The sequence below is a fragment of the Corapipo altera genome, unplaced genomic scaffold, assembly GCF_003945725.1.
Source record: "Corapipo altera isolate COAL_440 unplaced genomic scaffold, ASM394572v1 48b, whole genome shotgun sequence".
Taxonomy (NCBI): domain Eukaryota; kingdom Metazoa; phylum Chordata; class Aves; order Passeriformes; family Pipridae; genus Corapipo; species Corapipo altera.
In genome coordinates this window covers 12692810-12716028 of record NW_020884884.1, presented here as the reverse complement: position 1 = coordinate 12716028, position 23219 = coordinate 12692810, and the positions used below count along the sequence as shown (strand labels likewise).

The window sequence follows — 23219 nt, the reverse complement described above, 5'->3', positions numbered from 1 at the left end:
ATCAGCTCAGTCACCAGAAAAACACACAGTTCTGGTTCCTGCCATCTTTTTTTTCACTCCCATCTCTAGTGTAATGATAGACTTATCCTGACTGCTCACTTGGACTCAGGAGTTCCCAATTGACTGAATCACACTGGCATATGACCAGGGCCAGCACACAGGGCCAAGAGAACAAGCCTTTGAGGCTGCCTCAGCCACTTGACAGTCTACAGGACTATGTAAACCAGCAGGACTTAGGATAGCTGACCTTTCATTTCCCTCTCAGCATTATCTGTGTTCACAGCCTGAATTTCATGTTTGTCAGGACAAGAACCATGCCAGATGTAAAAAGAAGTCTTTTAGCTGAGTCCTGGATTTCCTACTCCACTTCTCTGGGGAATGGTTTGCGACCTTTTTTGAGAAAGAAAAATAAGACAAGTGAACCACATTGTCTCGGTCTGACAGGCAACACCCTTGTGTCTTGCTAACCTGTGAAAGTTTTACTGTCCTTTACTGACCTACACAGAGAGTTGAGTTGGAAGGTGGTTGGGGCAAGAGGTGCAGGATATGAGTCAGCAGCACCTGCATGAGAGAAGGATGGAGGGAATTAATAAAATCCACATTAAGTGAGGAGGACAGCAGTTGACTACATAAGTCTGATTCCAGATCAAGTGAATCCCCAGCTGGCCTATACTAAGAGTTGTTAGGTTCTGCAAGACTTGATAATCCTAGAACTTATGTATAGTTTGTTTTAACAAACAAAATCCTAGGCAGAAACAGCTTATTTCTAACAGCACAATGGGGTCATGGCTAGTAGCCACCCACCACAAGGCCAAAGTTGAAACTGAAGTAAAAAATAAGAAGTGGTAATTGAGGGAATAACGTTAACTTTCACTTCTAAAAGAATAAAAAGTCCTCAAGCTTCATGTTTGGTGTTGACAGATGTAAATAACAAACATAACCAAAAGCATACATGAAGATTACCCAAAAAGCTGAAGATCAACATGAGTATACATGATTCCTTCTCCCTTATCTTTGAATTGAAATAGAAAAATTAAAAACAAACCCTGGAAAGCAAGTGTTAGTCCCTGTGTTTACATTCCTACATAGATCAACTACAAATAGTAGGGTACAAGTTTTCCCATTGCTGTCATAACCAACCACTTTATAAATGCAGTGCAACTGCTATAGCAAGTAAATACATATTTTGCATTTTTCAATCAATAGTTTAGTCTCAAAACACAGTTCCTATCAAAGAGCAAACTTTTGAAAATTCCCACTTGGGGAAAGAAAATCCTGGCAAAATAAGGATTCACATACATCATGGGATGTTTTTTCCAGCAATAGCAAGATTTAATCCAGAATGAGATGGTTCCTACTGATACAGCAAATAGAATGTTATCTTGTCACTTTTCCACACTCTTTGGAAAAAGGATAACTTAAAGAAGGTCTCCCTCACTCTTTTTTTTAACTGCTTCAACCTACTAGTGTTTCCTGTTTGTTTGGGTTTTTTTTTTAATCAAGGAATTATAAAAGTTATTTAAATTTGCTAAGTGACTTTAAATGATCCACTAGTATCTTATAGCATGCAAAATAAGAAAGGTATATGTAGAGGTCAAATGCACTGTATATACCACACTTTATCCAAAAGATTATAAAACAAGACTGAACTTGCTCTGCAGAGAAAGCTTAGCTAATCTTGCTATCTTCATTTACCCATCCAACTTCTTAGTGTTTCATTCTCTTCATGCAACAGTGCTTCTCAATGCATAAATGAATTACAGAACCAAGGCACTCTATTGCTTCCCCTTCATTATGCTTCACTTTGGTCTGTGAGCAACTTGGACCTCCACCTAACCTAATTTTTCTTACCTAATTGAGCCTCCAGCACATGCCACTTCATACAAATCTGTCCCTGCATCTAAGCCTGATATTTAAGGAATGCATGTAAATACATGCCTGGTTTTCACTTTGCATAGTTTTGTGATATAACAGGACAGAAAACCAGACATCATTTGTGGCTGTTAATGTAGAACACAGCAATCAGGGTTGTAAAAAATACCCAATAATCCAATAAGGGATTTTTACGTGTTTCTTGGTCTTGATTTCTCAATTATTTTTTTTTTTTTTAAGTAATGGGGAAATTCCTGTTCCTAGACTTCGATGTGCCTAGCACTTTTTTTTTTTTTAAGCAGCCTTATTAGTTTTATTAGATGGAGAAATCACAGAGTGGGAAACTGGACTTTGAAACCAGATTCCAATGAAAGTAATTAAGTACATGCTATGTAGAAAACTGTAGATTAGAGCTCCAGATCCCTTTTAATTTACTGATTAGCCAGCACAGAACAGGCTGTCTAGTAAGAACACCTGAAGATCACAGCACCAAACACACTTAAGACAAGATACTACCAAACACAGAGATACACAGAAGTGGTCTTCAGCAGATGGAAAATACTCTTGACTAAATAATTACCTTACTGTGCTGTAAAGAAAATCATGTGTACATCCTTCAAAGGACATGACTGAATTTGAAGAGGGCCTAGAAAACATTCACATCTTAATCCTACACAGACACTTTTACACTTTAAAATATTCACTATTTAGTATAATTCTGAGGCGGCTTCATCTGAGGTTTATTTAGGTGCTCAGAATTGAGAAAGAACACTAACATATCCCTAAGCAAACTGGAACTGCTCAACATAAGCTCCAAGATATCTCTGTAAAAGACTTTGTTGGATAAGCCAACGAATTCCTATTTGAACCTGAAGTTCTATTAGGTTAGCTGTTCTTTTTAAAATTCACACTACCCAATCCCAGAATAACCTGCATGCACAAAAAGGATTTAAACAACAACATCCTTGCTATGGGTTAGCGTATGTATTGGGTTTGTGTGGCCAGGTATTGGTAAAGAGAGGGGCTACAGTGGTGGCTTCTTTGAGAAGCTGCTAGAAGCTTACCCCATGTCTGATAGATCCAATGCCAGCCAGCTCCAGAATGAACCCCCCACTGGCCAAGGCTGAGCCAATGGTGGTAATGCCTTTGTGAGAATATATTTAAGGGAAAAAAAGTTATTGCACAGAGCTAATTGTGGCCAAAAAAGAAAGGAGTGAAAATATGTGAGAGGAACCAAGTATGTAAATATAAAATTCAGTGGACAAGGAGAAGGAGAAGGTGCTCCAGAGGTTCCCCTGCAGCTCATGATGCAGACCATGGTGAAGCAGCTGTGCCCCTGCAGCTCATAGCAGTCAGTGCTAGAGCAGAGATCCACCTGCAGCCTGTGCAGGACCCCACGCCGGAGCACGTGGATGCATGAAAAGAGACTGTGAACCCATGGGAAGCTTATGGTGGAGCAGCCTCCTGACAGGGACCAGAGTACCCATGGAGAGAGGAGCCCATGCTACAGCAGCTTTCCTGGTAGGATCTGTGGCCCTGTGGGGGCCCCACACTGGAGCAGGCTGTGCTCGAAGTACTGCACCCTGTGGAAAACTGGCCCAAACTGGAACAATCATGAAGAACTGCTGCCTGTGGGATGGACTCACGTTGGAGAATTTCATGCAGGACTATCTCCCATAGGAGGCACCCCACGCTGGAGCAGGGGAAGAACTCCTCTCCCTGAGCAGCAGCAAAAACAATCTGAGATGAACTGATCGTAACCCCCATTCCCTGTCTCCCTGCACCGCTGGGGGGAGGGGGTAGAACCTGGGAAGGAGGGAACGGTAGAGGGAAGGTGTTTTTAACATGTAATAATAAATTTAATTAATATCCCCAAGTTGAGCGTGTTTTGCCCTTGATGGTACTTAGTAAGTGATCTCTCCCTGTCCTTAACTCATGAAATTTTGCTATATTTTCTCTCCCCTGTCCAGTTGCAGAGGGGAGCAATAGAGCAGCTTTGGTGGGTGCCTGGCACCCAGCCAGGGTCAACCCACCACAGTGTACTACTGCGTACAGACTCCATGACCTTCCAAAAATGTGTGTGGGTGAACTTTTTCAAAAGCACTTGTGTTTGGATGGAATTCTATTGTAAATAAATACTGTCACAGCTCCCTATCTTTATTGGGCTAGTGGCTTAAAAATCTGTCCTGACTTTGAAAAAGAGACCTTCTTTTTAACTGTTACACCAAGTGGAAAAGAGTTGTCCCCCGCCTTCTCCCAAGCAGTGATGATAGCACTTTTTCACCCTCTCTCTGGCATCACTATTTTAACACACCACAAATCACACATGTTAAACAATTTAGAAAGTTCTTCAGCGGACGGAGTCTCGAAAGGAACGGAATGACATCTTAAATCTAAGTCTGGGCATTTCAGGTTTTTTTCTCCTGAGTTTTGTTTCACCCTTTTGCAAGTGCGATGTGTGCGTGGGAACAATGCTAAAATGATAAATTTGTAACAGGGACCAAGCACTGAGCTTAATTAATCCATAACTGCTGTCACTCACAACCCAAGGAAGAGAGGAAATAATGGATTTAACATGAAAGGACAGTCTCACTAAAGACAGCGCTACAGGCACAAGCCTATCTTCTTGCCTCTGTGTTCTCTTACTCTATATGCTTCCTAGTTGGCAAAATGAATAAGGGTAGAGAACATGCATTTGTCACAGACAGAAACATTTGCAATTTCATACTTTTAAGTGCTCATCTCTTTTCTTGTTTTTTGATTATAATTTAACCAGACTAAGTGATCCTTTAGAAAGGCAATCTGTTAATTAACCCATATGGGGCAGCACAAATCATACTCTGCAAACACAATCTCAATTTATTATCCAGAAATAGGTCTTATCAGACAGAGACAAGAAGAGGGGAAAGGTTTTTACATGCAAATTAGAAAATACATGCTCTACCTTGGTTTTAGCTTGTTATCTGAAGGCCATGCAATAAATCATTAATTTAGAAGAGATGTAAAGAACCATCTTTATACTTGCTTGAACCTGAAAGACTCATAAAAATTTAATTATGCCTAATATTTATGAGAATGGAGGCTTCAGGACACAGTCCAGTGGAAACAATTGGTGAGTTTACTGACAAATTAATTCCACGTTATTTTTTGGAAACAGAGAAGGTAAATAATTCTGCCAGCTATTCCCTGTTAGAAAGATGATCAAAATTAGACAAAGCTTGAGCAGGATGAAACAGGATACATACAACTTGAGGATAAAAATCTTGGGGATTCAACAGTGCCGGCATTCAATATATTGAATATTTTTCTCCCTCACTTTCCCCTGCACACACTCCACGCCCTCCCAATTAAAACCAGACATTCATGTGCTGAACATTTTAGTAATTCATATAGATGTAAATGCTGATCACTTGCTACAGCAAGTCCTTAGGGTTGCTTCTACTTAGAGAAACAGTGTCTTAGTATTGCATTAATGTACTGCAAGATTACCTGCTCAATCAGCACTAGTCACTAGTACCACCACGTTTTCATTTCCTCCAAGGTGAACACAGGCTTCACAAAATGTATTGTTGAGTTTTACATGGAAAGATACAGCTGAGTAATAAACCTTATCAAGAGAGCATTCCTGAGGACATGATGCTTCTCAAGATGCAAGTGCACTTTTTTTTTTTGTGTACTTGGCATGGAGAACAAAGGCTGAGAGCTTTAAAGTCAATAGAAAATATCCTGGGAAATAATTCCCAATGACAGAACTAGTGGATTACTTTCTGTGGGACAAACAAATGGGTGGGGATCAAACTTAACCCTCCTAGCTTCCCAACTTCTGCAATATCTGAAAATTAATAGAAAAACAGTAGTTCCAGGAAAGGGTTACAGGAAATTCTTGCTGTTGATTTAACAACAAAGTGCCTGCCCATAGAAGAGGACCATCTGACTTAGTTCAAATACATCCTTTGACGAGAGCAGACTAGCAAAATACAGTTTAAAAGTTATCTAGTTTCTTTAATTTCCTACTTCAGTCTGTGATATGAACACAATCTCTCCTTCAGTTAACCTGAAATAAGAGGAGAGTTCCAGAACTTCTGCATCTTGAAACTGGGCCTCATTGCCCTTGAGAGCAATATAGGTTTTGTCATCAATTTTATTTAGAGAAGAAAGATAAGCAATTTATACTGCAAAAATAAATAAAGAGTGAGAGAAGATAGCATTGCTCTCTTTTGCACTGTATCAGAAACTAGAGCGCCAGATCACAAATAAAAGTAATTTAAACTAAAATCGAGTTTGGTATAAGAATAAACAAAACATTAAAAAAAAAAGTATGAGTGAAATTAAGATGCAAATTAAATCAGGTTCTCAACTACGCAGTAATTGTTAGTCAAAGCATTCTGCATGGTAGTGTATATGGAACCTCCCTGCCTAAATCAAGATCCAGATTAACAGTGATTGGTTTAACTAATGTAAATATTTCTGCAATGTGGTGCTAAAGATAAGATTTTGGATCTCAAACTCTTATTACTATTATAATGCACTGGGGAGCATATTTTTGTCCTACAGTAAAATCCTCTTAGTAAGAGAGGAGTTCTTCAGACAGATGTAGTGAGAAAGGGCAAACACTTTCTCCATTTTCTGTGGCTCCATTCAAAGTCATGGAGGAGCTCTTCCTCAAGAATGAACATGATGCAGAGTATGCAAGAGATAAATGGTAAAGAGTAAAACAGATTACTTGGAAAGAAACAATTCTACTGATAAATAGAACACCAACACTTTTGCAGCACCAGCTTGATTTATACTTCTTCCTGACAGACTTCTAACAAGTTTTAAAAGGCCTTTAAATAAGGTTTGAGCAATACAGGATACATATAATTTCCTTTACTGAGTATATGAGTGGTTCTACAAAGTGGACACATTTCCCTACTGACTTTGTGAAGCATTATCTTAAGGCTTCATTTAAAAGAAGTACAAATCAAGATTAGTGATTTTGTAATGATAATTTGCACTCCTTACTTGTACAAAGTGCTATTCTACTGAAGGTTTACAGATGGGTGTTATGTCTACAGCTACAGACATAACATAAGAGCTATGGAAAGAGAACGCTAATCTGAGCAACCTGGTGTAGTGGAAGGTGTCCCTGTCCATGTCAGGGGGGTTGGAACTAAATGATCTTTAAGGTCCCTTCCAATCCAAACCACTTGTTCTTTTGTTTTGTAACAAGCAAAGCAAGAGTTACATTTATCTTTACAGTTTTCTATCATAAGCCTCTATTTTACAAAACAGTGTTTTAAAAATAGGCAGTTTAAGACATTTTCAGTCAAAACACACATATGTGTTTTCTAAAAAGTCCTCACATTGTGTACATGTGTGTTTGTGGAAACCTGCTGTACTCTGCCCAGACGTGATTTGGATAATGCTTATTGATTTCATGGTCTGCAATAAGTTCTGTGTTTTGCATTTTTCTCCATCCTCATGGAAACTCCCCATTGCTTTCCCAAACTACCTTTCCTGAAAAGAATGCCCCAAGTTTGAAACTTCCTTTTTCACCCAGTAAATTCAAGAATAAAGCCACAGAAGGATGGTCAGCCCTAACAGGGTTGCAAGCACGTGCCCCTTCTTCTTCACTAAGAGAAGTTTGAGGTCAAGCCAGCATTACTCACGTGACTTGACAGAAAAACTGTGAATAGTCAGGTCTTTGGAAATATTTGTTGCTCTTTCTATATCCTGAAATCATACATGTAACCAGGCCCTTAAGAGAACTTAAAGCTATTGTTTGACCAGAAACTGAGCAGTTAATTGTAAGCTGCTACATGATGAATTTTGAGGGGTTTTGGCAAATTGAACCATTACAATTGAATGATTAAAGCTTTCCCTCTGTACCAACCCTAGCTAACAGCGTGCTTGATTAGTGACCTCCAAGATCACATTTGTAAAAAAAGAAGAGTAGGGGTAAACTATTGTGGAGAGAATTAATTAATTCTGCAATAACACCTCAAGTTTTGGAATAACTTCTATTAGAATGAAACACAAAGTCAAGCAGATTTATGTGGTAAGAGTCCATTAAAAAATAATTTGAACAATTTCTATTCTGCAGAACAAATAGGTGTTACTGTTTCCTCTGGAAAAAAAGTTCTAATCTGTAGGGAAATTAACCTCTTGGAGGCATGTCAATATTTTTACAGCATGCACTGTTTAAGCCCTGCTTGTGTATGATGTATAGCATGGACAGTTAATTTTCCTATAGGTCATAATTCATAGGACAAACAATGTGAGGGATATTAATGGAAAGAGATCAACAAGGTTATTTCCTTTTTGTAGCTTTCTGCAGAGTTAAATAATAAGTTAAACTCATAATTCAGCAAATAAGTTAACTGGAACTACTTTTTCATTGCAGAATTGAATGCTGAAGCTTACCTACTAATGATACTTGCAGATCCTCTGCTTGAATCAACTAATGCTGCAATGCTGCTCCACTTTATTTCTCCTTTCTATTTATGTGCAATGGGTGTAAATACCAACTGTTTTGAAGAGGCATCTGGCTTTTTGACAGATCATGACTAGAGAATTTAAGTTGATATAGATTTTTCCCCTATTAATTTCAGGACTAGATTCCAGTTTTATGAACTAGTTAATAAACTATTTTGATGAAAAGCATATTCAGCATTCCCTTGCTATTCTGATTAATACAATAATAGAACCGTTTCCTTTTCACTTTCCCAAGTTCCACATAGACATGTTTTGAAGACAAATTAACTAAAGGTTACTGCTGCATGAGAACTGCAGCTGTTCTGCAGATGCTGAGTGTCCCAACTTTTCATTAGCCTCCAATTATTCTCATTCAGAAATAAAACCTATTAGACTGTTTCATAGCTACAGCTTAATTTTAAGGACTTCTGTGCCAATATGCTTATAACACACTTTGCCTTGGATGGAGAAAAAGAAAAAGTATTTCAATAACTTTTGTGTTGCATCAGCTGAAATTAAGGCATTGGAATAATCTATAATAGCAGATTAGACTTCCTTCCTATCTGAATACATACACAGTGACTAATGTAGCCAACTCCCCTTTAAAAGGTCTTTGGAAAATGCTGTTGCCCCCATTTCAGAGATAAGAAAGTGGAAGCAGAAGAGTCAAGAGTTTAATCAAGCCCTCACACCAGCTGGTGACCTGTGTTAGGCAGGGTTAAAACCAGACAGTGTTTGCATGAGACTCTTGCAACAGAGGTGGTACCGATTGCATAAGCAGAGCGTAACCCATGCAGCAGACTGAGTTTCCAAAATAATATATTTCAGTTTAGTTGCAATTGATTTAAGCAGATTTAGATGGAACCAACACAATCCCATTGTCAATAAAAACAGTTTATTGAGATGAATTTACTAGTTGGAGGGGGTTGGACAGAAAAGCGTTGATACTACACAAGAGAAGTAGATGAGGAAGCCGTGTCTAAAATGAAGCTTCCCCTGCTCCCACCCTGCTTTCAGTGCATAAGAATAGTTAATTAGGACAAGTCAAAACACAGGTGATCCAAGCTTGACAGCTCTGCTTACAGAGGCCTAAATAAGCTTTTCAACTCAGTGAATGAATAGTAGCATAAAGTAACATTGCATTAAGAAGCATACTGCACTCTCTCCCATTTATAGTCATGCATTAAAATACGCTCCAGATTAAGAAATTTACAGAAAGTCACTGTTTTAGAACAATCTAAAAACTGTTTGTTTCTTAGGCATTAGGAAATGTTGTAGACTCTTGGTTTCACAAGCACTTTCGCCCTGGATTTCAATATGACTTTAAAGGTCTTGCTCCTCTGAAGACAAGCTAGAAGCTGCTGCCAAAGTGTGCTAGTAGAGTCACACATTTCATTTCCTATTTAACAACCTATCTTAAGGAAAAACAAGTAAAAAAAAAAAAAAAAGGCAGGTCCTGGTGAAGCAACTGTTACTTATCTGACAGTCCAATGAGCTTAGATATGCTCGAATAAAAATCTTATTTGTCCCAACAGCATTAAATCAAAAAAATGAAAGTGATCAGACTTGGTTGGAGCAGAGTACTACTTATAACAACATTTTTAATCAAGTAGAATTTTGAACTACACAACAGGATCAAGAAAAAGACACACTGTTAGCTATTAACTCTTTATGGTAGTACCTTTATTAACTCATATTGTTAAGCCAAACAAACAACAAGGTTTCCAGGATCAACCAAAAACTTTACATAACCTCAACCACACTTAGTCTCTTTCCCTGTACCGTTCCATCAGGCAGCAGGAGGAGGAGGCGAGGCAAGGCAAGGCAGGCTTCCAATGTCAATATGTACAGGATGCTTTGTATGAAAAGCAAGGTGATGGGTTTATATTAAGAGGTGTAACAAGAGGGAAAAATCTGCCACAGAAACACTATTTGCTTTGAGATTTCTGTTACTATGTATTTAGCTTTATCCAGGGCTTAACCTGAAACAAAATGTTTTTATGTTCCTTACTATAAATCTCTTCAACACCAGATTAGCTCGAGTGATCTTTGAGGAGGACTGGGGAAAGAGTGGAGTCTGCTCTGAACAAATGTTTTCAAACATAGAGAAACAGTTACTGCAGGCTAGAAATAATTGCGATCAGTAGCTAAGTGCGCTAGGAAACTGTCTGATCTACACACTCTCAGACCTGTAATAGTATAGCTGGCCTAGTCTATCTTGTTTCTTCTTCTGGGGAAGTGAATTAGACTGGCAATAGCATTAGTTTGCTGCTACAAACTGGCTATGAATTAAAACATTTTAATTAATTAAGAAATTTTGAAAAATTTCTTAAACACAGTTGTGTCAGCATACAAACCATATTTCTGCAGGAATAGTATAACATAAAAACCACTCACACAACCATGTGCACTGGAACACAATCTTCTGCTATTTTAATACACTCAGCACTATACTACTAAGTACACAGAATGGGCTTTCTTCCCCAAAAGAGCTTCCAACCAACAACTAACAGACAGCAGAGCAGAGACTTCTTCAATAATTCTTCAATAGTGTATTATCTGTAGAAGAGGTTTTGAATAAGTGAAAAAGTAAGCTTAGTCAACTGAAAAATCTTTCAACTTTAAGACCGTGCACACTTCTAGATTCGTGAAATTTCCCATACGGTCTCCTCTGAACAACGGCATGAGACAAGCTGAAGGCAAAGAGCAGTGTACAGTGTGGCAGGTATTTAACAAATTCTTGCCCTGTCACTTCTCAACTGTCCTATCCCTGAGGACGTATGAAAGGCAAACTACTTTGTCATCTTCTTGCCACTGCATTAAAGGGAAGAGGGATCACCTGGCAAAAGCACTATAGTTGCTGCCTTCTGTTTGTTACACTTTTCCTTCCTAGCCCGGATTTCCTGCAACTGACTTCTCTGACTGTTCACAGGCACCTATTACCTTCTCAGAAGCTGAGACAGAGGAAGCACTTGCCCATTTCTAAGTAGAGAACCCTCAAGCTTAAAAAGCTGCTCAGCATACAAGATGCTAAGGGAGTCATCAAAACCACAGGAAAGCTGCAGTTACATCAAATAAGTGAGATGGTTTTCCTAAGATGCACAAAATTCATCTGAAAGCACATAGTCAATGTCTGGTGTGAAACTATTTTATTGCAGGGTTTCTCCACTAGGAAACAAGAAGCAGCCAGCTGTGAGGATGTCTGTCCAAATAACGAACTGTCTAATGGTAGCAGAGCTGAACAAGCATTATTAAAACATATGCAAATAAATCCAAGGTACTCTCAAAATGGGAACTATATTTTGCTTCCATTTAAGACAAAGACATCTATGCTCATTTCATTAATGAAGTTGAGAGCTTTAAGACCTTGCAGACTTCGCAGCAACTTCATGAAAAGCGCAATTATCTTACAGTCACACCCCAGTTAAGACCCTACCTGAAAATCTAGCATTACTGTAACAAATAATGTAGAGACACAATAAAGCTGACTGGGTTTACTGCTACAATACCATCAACTTCAAAGGTTTTCACTCTTCCTCTCCCTTTCCTGCCTTCCACCCAAAAAGCTGTAAAAAAGAAAAAAAAAGTCAGAAATATGCAAGTATTATTTTAAAAGGGCAAATTAGTAATGACACAGGTGAAAAGCTTTCAGAGTGCACCAATAGAAATAAGAAAGAGTGAAGCATAAACTCCAATGCCCTTAAAAAACCTTTGTACCAACAAGGCAATTGTTGATTAAGGAACTGCCCTCTGTCATTCTGCAGTCACATACACACCACTTTGACAGGCTATAAGGTTGAAATTCTAACTTAAGTGGCAAATTATCATAGGTCAACTATCTAACCTGATTTTAACATATTTGTATTACAGTCTGAAGCTGGTTAACAGCAACTGTAACAGCTGAGTGTGTGGTAGGTTGAAGATTCCAGCCAGACTAATGCACGAGAAGCCAAGGGAGAAGTCAGTATGACCAGTAAGCTTGGTTGGACCCCTTCTCTTTACGCAGTTGTTGGCTCCAAACACCTCTCCTGTTTCTTTGATATCTGGAGGAGACTCATCAACCTTACTCCCCTCACAGGTAAGAACTAAAATACTTAAGCTGCTGTTTCTCTAGCAAGGGACCACACATGATTCTCCAAAGCCTTTCTTACTCCTTTGGAGTGGGTTGAGAGTAGCAAAGAGGAGCAGCAATACAAGCATTTGGAGGTCACACAGCGAAGTCATCCCTGATTAATGTGATAGGTTAGCCAAGCCACCAAAAATACTGTATCATATCTGTGCTTTCCACCGCAAAACCTTCACAACGCTTTGCGGAATTATCTTCAAGTTCCATTAGCTATCACTCACTGTCAGTTTTGACAATCTTATGATTTACTTTGCAGTCCAAATGAATGTTAACTGTCATCTTTGTTGTTAAAAAGGACCAGAGTTCAGAGACCTGTGATAGGTGCAACTGGGACATTTTGACACCTGTTGCAACTTCAAAGAGGCACATAGTTTTGTTTCTCAGCAGTTGGAACCTGCTTACACAATATTTGCAAGATGCCAGCACAGAACAAAGTCAATTTAGTCTTTACCAATTTGCTCAATCACAATCCGTGTCTACCTTTTCATTAAGGCAGAAATATTGCCTTTAATCAGCCACTTTGCAGGGTTATTGATCCCACAACAGGGGTTGAAAAAACAGACCCGTCGTAAGAAACGCTACACATGCACATGTGGTTAGAAAAGAAAATTGATTTCAGATTCAATAGAGGGTACAGAGGCTATGATACACAACCTATTATTAATTTCCTACTCCCTTTTTATCACTTACATTTCTTTCTTTTAAGAAAACAGAGTATGAGGTTTGATTTTAAAACATTTCAGAAGCTATTTTGCACCTAAGAGTGCCTGTGATCCGCTCGAGTTCACACAACACAATGCAGGGGAAAAAAAAAAAAAGAAATAACTTCCTTACTGATTTGACTGTAGGCAGAGCTGCGAGGGCAAGGCATGCCTAGGAGGGATCTCTCCTGCCTACAATTCAAATGTTGGTAAGTACATAACTAACACAGTAAAATCTAAGAACTCTTATATAAAGATATGATAAAATAACACCACCATACACAGGAAACAAACAACCAGCCTGAAGTTCCCTGGTGCTTTAAAGAAAAGATCTAGTAATGCTCGAATCAGCAATGCTGATGAGGGACCTTAATCAGAACGAAGACAGGAAATAAAATAAGACAAAGTTATACCCTCAAGCCTAAACCACCCCTTCAGGAGATAGAGCTAGTAAAAATGCAGAGTGCATCTTGCACGCTAAATTTTAAAGGTTCAATCTGCCTTTAAGTGTGGCTCTTCTAAGGATGTCTGTAGCACCACAGATGCTTCAGGTGTGACCACAGTGGCCTTTTAATTTAACTGAAGAATGCAATTCTTCCAGCTGTCCTGTTACCACATGCTGTTACATATTACAGAGTAGGCTCAGTTTATGCCATGTACTCATTTTGGACTGAACAAAACCCAAAGACATACTCCATGAAGAAATTTAACTACATTTTCAGGGGTCTCACAGAAGCCAGGACAAAATAAAACCCCTGCAAATCACAGGCACTATCATCAACAGGTCCGTAGTACCAAAGTGCAAAAGCATTCTCCTTTGCTCCCCAGCTGATCAGATTATTGACTGCCACTTGTCCTCAGCTTGCTTCTGGTTGTATGTTACTATGTTGACATCTACTTGCAGTAGCAGCAAGGAATACAATTGTTCTGAAAGTCAGCAGCATTGAAAGAAAAGCAAAACAACTAATTATGTTTAATTAGTATTAATAGCACAAACAGCAATTTGTTTAAAAGAAGGAAATCTATACAAAGTCATCATTACACTGTACCTTCACTGGCTACAGAAGGTATCTTGCAATAACCACATATACAGTATGAACCAAAGCAGGGGTTCCAAGATATTTTACGACAAGCTCTTGACAACTGACAAATCTGCTTGCATGCCAAAAAACACACCTAGTAGCAGAACGTAACATGTAAGGTAACACAAACATTCAGTTCTAAGGTAACAGAAGGACAACATACTAGGAACACTCAAGGATTAAATCTGTAACAGGAAAAAGGAAAAGCCCCATAGCAGGAAAATTATAACTTTCTGATCGATTACTATTGCTCCATCAGCAGAGAGAGTTGCAGTGCATGCACTATCAGCTTTGTTTAACTATGTTCCAAGAAAGTTCAAACAATTTAATAGTTAAACAGGGAAAAAGGGAAAAAACAAAAAAGAAAACACAACAGAAAAGCATGCCTGCTTACACATGATTTTATGTGTAGAAACGCACAGAGAAAAGCTGTGGGATAATGCAGTTGGACATCAGAAGGAATTTCTTCACAGAAAGGGTTGTTAAGCATTGAAAAGGATTGCCCAGGGAGGTGGTGGAGTCACCATCCCTGAAGACATTCAAGAAATGACAGCATATGGCACTTAGTGTCATGGTCTGGTTGACATGGTGGTGTTTGGTCAAATGCTGGATTTGATCTCAAAAGTCTTTTCCAGCCTAATTTATTCTGGGATTCTGTGCTGCCTGTCCTCAGTTTTTTTCTCCTAATGCTGCAGTGGCAACATCCATAACTCATACTCAGAGACAACTTAGTCGGCTGTGGACAGTGGTCCTACCTTTTAATATCAGTTCATCCCTGCTTATCTTAGAGGATGCATAATTCAAGATATAAATTCGAAAAATCTAGCAATAGCTATTTCTCAGGCATAAGCTTTAATTTACACTGTCAAGTTTTTATATGAGAGCTATTAGATGTAGTTGTTAACAACTTTGCAGTTAAAGATATTTCATTGGCAGTCACTTGTCCTTATCTGACAGATGCTCAGCTTTACTTTGTTCAGCCTACAAAAACAGCTTAGTCTTGAAAGGGGGAAGTCAACTGGCATTCCAGCTAATGAATTCAGTCCCCTATTTATCTACCCCACAATCAATACCCTCCATGGAAGGGATCAGAAGCTAGAGATCAAACCAATAAATTCAAGTCTAGAATCTCATTTATGCATCTCCTGACAAACAGAGGAAGGAAGGGATTACAAAAAATATGCCCCTATAAGCTTTACATTGAAAAAAATCACTATACAAAGTGTAAGCAAAAGCCATCATCTGTACAGAAATTTGGACTGACAAAGAGCATTTAAAACATAGTTCAAGTTTCTAAGAAAACTACAGTTTGCAGACACTCTCAAGAGTACTGCACACAGATTTAAACCTTGAGGTAGAAGCTTGAAAGTAAAGCAAGGAGGGAAACAATGTTCAGAATAAGAGATTATTTTTCATAAAATAAAATCAAAACAGAGATTATTATTTTCATAATAAAACAAGCAAGTTCCAAGAATATACAAACCTAGAAGCAATCTTCAGCATACTCAAACACAGACCAAAATCTTGTAAATGTACCTGAAGGTATTTGTGAATGGATAGGACAATTTGGTTTTAAAAAAATAGAGGGGAGAAACTATTATTAATCCACTTAACTGTTACTTCCTTTAGCATGAACCACGTGCCATGTATATCCCAGCAGCAGCTATCCTTAAAAGTCTTCCAAATGTTTGTTCACAGCATTGGCCTTTAGGACTAAACATTTAGGTTTCTAAAGTTCTCTCAGGCCTGTTTAGAGTCTTGTATGCTTTTCAAATAAAGATCTCAACTATTTGTTCTGGTACTCAGTATGTTTGCCTGTTTACCCTAAAGAGAGCCAGCAGTTTCTCTTTTCATTTTATTGCTGTTTTGAAAGTAACCATTTTCACTCGTCTTCAAATTCTTCCCTTTTTTTTCACCGGCCTTGATGTTTATCAATGGGAAGCATTTAATTTTTTGATGACCATAGCAGGTCAGTAAAAGATTTCCTGGTAAATAAGATGTGGCCCAGGGTTGGCAAACCTTTGCTCATGTGAATACTGACATGAGGGTCGAGAGGGCACCTCCTTGCATGAATAGCTCCTTTATCATTAAGCTGATGTTTCACAATCAGGATGGAGCAATAAAGAGTAAAAGTAAGGAGCTGGAGAAGAGGGAAATGACTGAATCACCTTACATTCTCTTCAGTCTCCAAAACTTATTCCTACAGCAGGGTAAGCAAAGGTGCCATCACTGTGGATCTCTGCTTTGTCCCTCCCTTCCTATAGAGTCCCAGGACTCAGGGCCACTGAAACAAATGGCATCGACAAGCCATAGACTTTTATCAACAAAGGCATTACACTACTTTTAAGATCCTACAATGACAATAAATATGGTGCCATAATATCCATATTAAAAATGTTAATTTTTGCAGATATTCCAGAGTTATGAGATGTTTCTTTTCCGAAGTAATTGTACATGGTGAGGACAGATTACACAGTTCCTTGTGTCAATACACAGTTGTGCTTGAGGGTCTTTGGAGGCTTAAATAAATTGCCATGTGAAGCATCTCAGCCACATTTTCATTTGATCAATCAGCTTTACCCAGGAGAACCCGGGCAGGCAGCAAACAGCCTATACATTGCCCAGAGTGAGTCACCTTTAAAATCGGGGTCTACATGGCATTGCTCTAAGACTGTTTAAGTACTTTCTTTACCTCTTCTAGTTATGGTAAGTAATAGGGTACTCAGGACAATTAAAAGCAGATGGGTTCTTCATACAAGAGATTCCTAAAAGCTGTTTTTAAACAATTTTATTTTTAGGCATTTCTCAAAATTGGGGAAAAAGGCTTTCTTTTTAGCATATCCTACAATACTCTGCTTGTAGATTTCTGAAAGTGTGTTAACACATTTCAGTAAACATTTATTGTAGTGTATTTCTACCTTAATACATTGTGAAACTTTTATTACAGAATACAAACTTTAGAAAGTGTTTCATCACATACAGCTCACTTTGTAATCACTTGAACTGTTGGTATAGAGATACTAGTCTGTATGCGAGTTGAGAATCTTTGCTGATGATTTACTTCTCTTTTAAAGTACTTCAGATTAACCATACAGGTCTAGTTTTGTAGTCATTCCACACAGAATTTCCGTTGCACTTACAGCTAAAATTAGGCTCAAAGGAACACTGAGCTAACCTGGGTGGGGAACAAGGGCAGCAGAGAGACTGGTCTGAATAAGTCAGTCCTTGTCACCTTTCAGGCTGCTTCTGAAAACAAAATTGGTATTGTGAGTTCAACTTGAACATTCCTTGGCATCCTTGCATTTTACTAACAACCATTTAAAATTCTAAAAAAAATTGGGGATATTTATTGAAGAAATTTATCCAGTGTGTTTTAAATGGGGACATTAAAAAGAACATCAGCAAAATAACAGCAAAGCTCAATGTGGCTCTGTAGAGTGACATGAGTGTCAGTAGAAACCAAAAGCAGAGTGAAAGAAGTGAAAGAAAACGCTCCAAGATGAAGCCACGTGTAAAAAAAAAAAAAGGACAGAACAGCAGAGAAAATGAGCTAAACCATGCAAAATCCCAAGAACAAATTCAGGGAGTTCATGGAAGAGGCTCAGAGGAACAAGACAGAAGTGGGGACAGGGGGCATTAAATGACCATTTTCAAATCAACAACATTCTGGATTTATCACAAGAGAATAAATTTGAAGGTTTAATATGAGAATGATCAGGATTTGTGAAAGAGCACAGATGTTAGTAATGTTTTAAAGATTCAGCAGAACCCAACAGAAGCAGCATTGATAGTGGCTGAGAAAGGACAAAGACTATTTCTGATATGCTTTACAGCTTACTCAGGACAGAATCCTGATGCTCTTACATGATTTCTCCCATCACAGTTAGCTTCAGCTAGGTTAGATTTCACCACACCATTCTTCTCTGTCAGAAATGCCACTCCACCCCTTCCCATCACTTCTCAAATAGAAGCTGAATAAGAACAGGAGCAAAACTACAACTCTGAAAGAAAGCAGGCAGTTAAGTTTCCAGTAACCAGTAAGAGTGAAATAAAGGCAAAGTAAGACTTACGTTTTAGCTAAATTGAGGTTAGGACAACAACAGAATATCTATGAGGGATCAGACCAGCAAGACTGGACATGGAAAGTAGGATATGATTGGAAGTAGCACAGAGGCAAAACTCAAACCACATGAATATGAGACTATCACCAGGAGCTAACATGTACTGAAGAGGGAAGGCCCTCAACGTTTTTTCATTGTCATTCTGTACTTTAAGAAGAGTCTTTCTGCCACTTCAGGATTAATTGTGATAGAGATCATGGGGAAAAAAACCCAACAAAACCTTATGATTCCCTCATACCAACATGAATTTCCCCCTAAACTGAGCCAGAACATAGATTTTGCATTATGTTCTGCAGCAAGTTAAGCATGTCAGCCTTCAAGCACATTCAATCCAAATGATGTTTTTCTCTTGAGGACTTTAAAACAGATTTTGGGGTATAACCTAGAGTAAGATTTCATTAAGATTCCAGAACAGCAAAAGCATACTCAAAACGCATAGTACATCTTTCATTTTCTAACATCCTTTAATAGTTTCAAGCCTCCATCCACCTGTTCCACTTTATACCACAAATACACACTTAACAGGGTCCTAAGATGGTAGCAATAAGGACACAACCACCAGAAAGCTCTGCTATCTGAAGCAGACAGAAGGCAGCCACCAACTGAAGAAAGAGAACTTAAACCACAAACTTGTAGGATCAGGAGCCCATACTCTTGTAAGGTTACACTGTATCTATTACACCAAGAGAACTAATGAGCCACTTTCGAATTCTTTCGTATTTTAGCATTTTAACAGACTTTTGGTGGACTTGAAAATAAAATATTTTTTTTAAAACAATCCAAAACACAATGAGCAGAAGATTTACTCGGTATAAACATTTCTGAAATAAATGATTCATTCTCACCAGTGGAGCCCCACATATCCGGGCAGCTTGTTTTTCATGTTTCACCTTTGCTTGCCACCACGTTTTAATAGATACCATATCCATAAAAAGGCACTAATCAAGTTTATATTGCTCTCGGAATTTATACACGCTATCGATTAATAATTAGTTTTGAAGAGACATTCTGCGAGGTGAGCGAGACAGGACGATTATCAACTCCTCACGGTTTAGAAAGAAGTCAGTCCAGTAGAGTGGATGAGCGCAAGAGTTGCGAGCATCCCTCCGTGCGAGCCCTGCACTCTTTCCCCCAGTTACCCCGACTGACCTCCGGGACCCACAGGCACCTCTTCAGCATTTAAGTAAGGGAAGGGAAAAAAAAAAAAAAAAAAAAGAAAAGAAGGAGAAGGAAATCAGACCAAACATAAGTGGATCGAGACACTTGGCTTCACCTTCCCTTCCCCGCAACACACCATCCATTGAGGCAGAAGGAACCACCCCGGGTGCTACAACAAGAGCCGCATTCACGGGCGCGGGTTGAGCGGCGGGCAGGCTGACGGGAGCGCGCTCCGGGCGGGCCGGCCAGCCAGCACCGAAAACAACCCTCTGCTCCTTCAGCACCCGGGGGGACAGAGGAGGAAACGCGGACCCATTTACTGGCTCTTTCATTAAGAAGTTCGGAACGATCAAGAGGTTTTCCTACGCTCCCGCTCGAGGGACAGTTTTTCGGCACCGGGCTTTGTGAAGGCACAGACGCGGTCGGGCTCTGCCGGGAGCCGGCTGATTTCCCTGCCCGCCCGCGGGCGCGGGATTTTCCGCTCCGGGTCGCCCGGCAGCACCTGCTGCTGTTGCCGCCCGGCACCCCCAGCCCTGGGCCCGGCCCCCGCCCCGGCGGCACCCGCTGTACCTGCAGGATCTTGTCCAGCCCCTCCTGGCCCAGGCAAGGGAACTGCTTGAGCAGCTCCGTCTTCTGCCGCTTGTAGTCGTCGGTAGCCGAGCGCCAGTGGGGCTCCTCCAGCACCTCAAAGATCGCGGCCCCGATGGACAGGTAGAAGATGATGGCCGAGGTCAGCAAGGGGCCCCTGTCCACCATGGTGCCAACGGGAGGGACGGAGGGCGGGCGGGCGGAGCGCGGCAGACGGGCGGGCCGGGGCGGCTGCCCCGCGCTGCGGCCGTGGGTGCCCGAAGCAGCACTGTCCTTCCCCTGACAGCTCTGCCTGCCCGCGCTGTCCGCCGTGCCTCCTCCCCCGGCTCCTACCGCGTTCCCTTAGTCTTCCACACTCCCCTCCCACTCTCTTCTCCTCCCGCCTCCGCTTCGCTCCACTCCCCCCGGCTGTCTCCTTCCCCCACTTCTCTCCCCTCCCTCCCTCCCTCAGCAGCGATTTGAATCTGGTGCTCTCCCGCTTCCTCTCCCCTCCCGCCCGCGCATGCGGGGCCGCCGCCGGGGGAAAGGCCGGCGGGGCGCCCCGGGCACTCCCGGAGCCGGCCCGTGGCGAGGGACGGGCGGTCCCCGCGGAGCGGGAGAGCGGCAGCGGGATCCGGCCAGCGCCCGCTCTCCAGGGGCCGCCCAGGGCAAGGGGAGCGGAGCCGCGACCTCCCCGCTTCCCGCCCTGCCCGCACGCCCCCCCGGAGCCCCTTTGGGGGCCCAGAGGCGAGCCTGGTCCCGGCCATGTGCCCCCGGAGCATGGCTGATCCCTGCGCCCGGAGCCTTGCGTTGCCCTCCGTGTTTTCCCTTGAGTTAGGGGAAGAAGGGGTAGCGTCGCTCAGTTTTATTTTGCTTTTTCCCTCGTGCTGGCAGGTTTAGCGTAATTTCTCGTTTTCGACGCCGGCAGGCTGTGAAACGAGGGCCGTGGCTTTCCCGGATGCGTGGAAGCGTGGGGGAAAGGTGAGCAGGAGATCTGAGGAGAAAATAAGAAGTCTGTCGGCAGGTTTCACCCCTTCCCTGAGACGTCGTCCAGACGTGTGCATTACAGACTCTTCAGAGCAGACACTGCATCTCCCTTCTTCGTGCATTTTGTACCTTTAATAAATGTTCCTGTGCATGCTCTCTGTGTGTTTGGGAGTGAGGGAGAGGTAGCGGGTAGTAATTTTCCATGAGCTGGTTAAAAACCCTTCCAGGCTGAAGCTCTCCCTGTTTGTGAAGCAGCCCACGCTACTCCGTGTTCACACTTCCAGGCAGGAGAAAAGCAACCCGACTGCTTTAAATTAACAGGGCTGGAAATGGGGTTAAATGGGACAGGGAGAGGATATAGCAATGTGTCGTTCACCCTGGCAAAGCGCTTCTGGTGCGGACACAGTTCATCTTACATGGATCATCTTGCAAACACTGTTTTTGTGCAGGTAACTTGTTTTATTCCTTTTCTAGCCCCTCCAACAGGAAGTAAACAGTCAAATAGAGTCGTTCATATCAGTTCCATCAACACTAAGGATTTTGGGCTGTATAGGTACATCAGTTGGAGTACACAATCCAAAAGCCCAGCTGAAATTTCTCCTGCAGATGTAGTTCAAATGGGAGGAGGGGGAATGGAGGAGAATGGGAAAGGAAACAAGTAGAAAATAGTGTCATAAGGTAACTAAACTTTTTTTATTAAGGAAAAAATGGGGGATGCTTCATGAAGTTGTAAGGCAGAACTCTGAATTCAAAGGAAAAGAAGAACCTCATGCTGCACAGTTACCCCATGAAAATTATTCCCAGATGTTATCACTTGGCCCAAGACCTTTGCAAAATTTGAAAAGCCATTGGCCACATAATAATGTGAGCATCCATCATTGCTTCACTCACTAATTTAAAAGTAAAGTTCAAAATCCTAAGGTATATAAATACTTATGGCAAGTGACTGAAAGTGTTGAAGAACTCTTTCAGTAGGCGAACTATGATACAATTTTCCTTTTCGTGCTCTTACACCTTCTTCTGAGTCACCTGCAAATGGTTAGGTTAGTCCAACAGCAGCATCGGTAGCCTGACACGATACAGCAATACTGCACTTGTGTGTTCCTGACCCTGAACATCTGTGCTTCGTAATGGGAAGGTATTTGATTATATTTTGAAACTGTACGCTTCTCCATCTGTCTTTAGGTCTCTAAAGGCACATTTATACATTGAAATAGTATCTTAAAGGCACAAGGAAAGACACGAATGACCCTGAACCCACTGCAGTTATAGAGCACAGACAAGCAAAAACACTTTCAGGCATTTTATAGAAAGTTTGTTTACAATTTTGATTCAACGTTTCTACTTTTCACTCTAACCTCCCAATCACTGATTGCATAATTAGTGCTCTCAGTTAGCTGAGTCAGTGTTTAAAAACAAACAGACCTGTAAATCACATACCATTTTTCCCTGTGTTGAAATGCTATTGCACTTGTTGGACTCTCTCCTTGTGTTTCCCTGAGTTTCAAAGAGATGAGCCTGTTAAGGAACGATATCCAGAAGAATAGTTTATTCCCCAAGGAACCATAATCAACTACTCTTACAAGTAGGGGTGATCCACTGAGTATCAGTAAACTTCTTGCATTTAGATATTTCACTTTGATTCCGTTGTCTTTTGCAGAACAAATTACAAGGTATAATTTCATGCTGCTGGCCAAAGGAGTGTGGCAAGAAGGAATGTTTTCTGTAGCTGGCCTGTCTTTGCACCTCCTGATCCAAAATGCTTCTCCTGACCTCATAAAAGATCCCATATCCTTTTATTCATGGCCCTTTTCTCCTCTTTGTTTCCCTTGGATTAAACAGTACCTTATTGTTAACCCACAGCACCTGCCACATAGGCCCCACAGCCTTTCATGCTAGGCTAAGTTAATGAATAGGCTGGGGTTATTCACTCACAGGCTTTTAAATCTCATTAAAAATCAAGGGAGAACCAGCAGATAGCACTGTGGTGAGCAATACCACAAGTATCAATCATTTGTGTTATTTGCATAGGTCGTTATTTCAGGCTGTCCAGTCCAAAAGGAAATCTCTATCATCCAAGATGTATGTCTAAGACACATTTGCTGTACAGATGTTTCCTAGAACAGCCTGAAATGAATTAATAAATGTC

The 23219-nt window shown here is 40.7% G+C and overlaps 1 protein-coding gene across 1 annotated transcript in view; it reads right to left on the bottom strand.

Annotated features, from left to right (window-relative positions):
* KCNK5 (potassium two pore domain channel subfamily K member 5) overlaps positions 1 to 20475 on the bottom strand; it is a 35128-nt gene extending 14653 nt beyond the window's left edge. Inside the window, exon 1 of the mRNA XM_027641627.1 lies at positions 20087 to 20475. Coding sequence (XP_027497428.1) covers positions 20087 to 20272 — 186 coding nt within the window. The 5' untranslated portion in view covers positions 20273 to 20475. The remainder of the gene's footprint in view (positions 1 to 20086) is intronic.
* Between the last annotated feature and the right edge of the window lie 2744 nt (positions 20476 to 23219).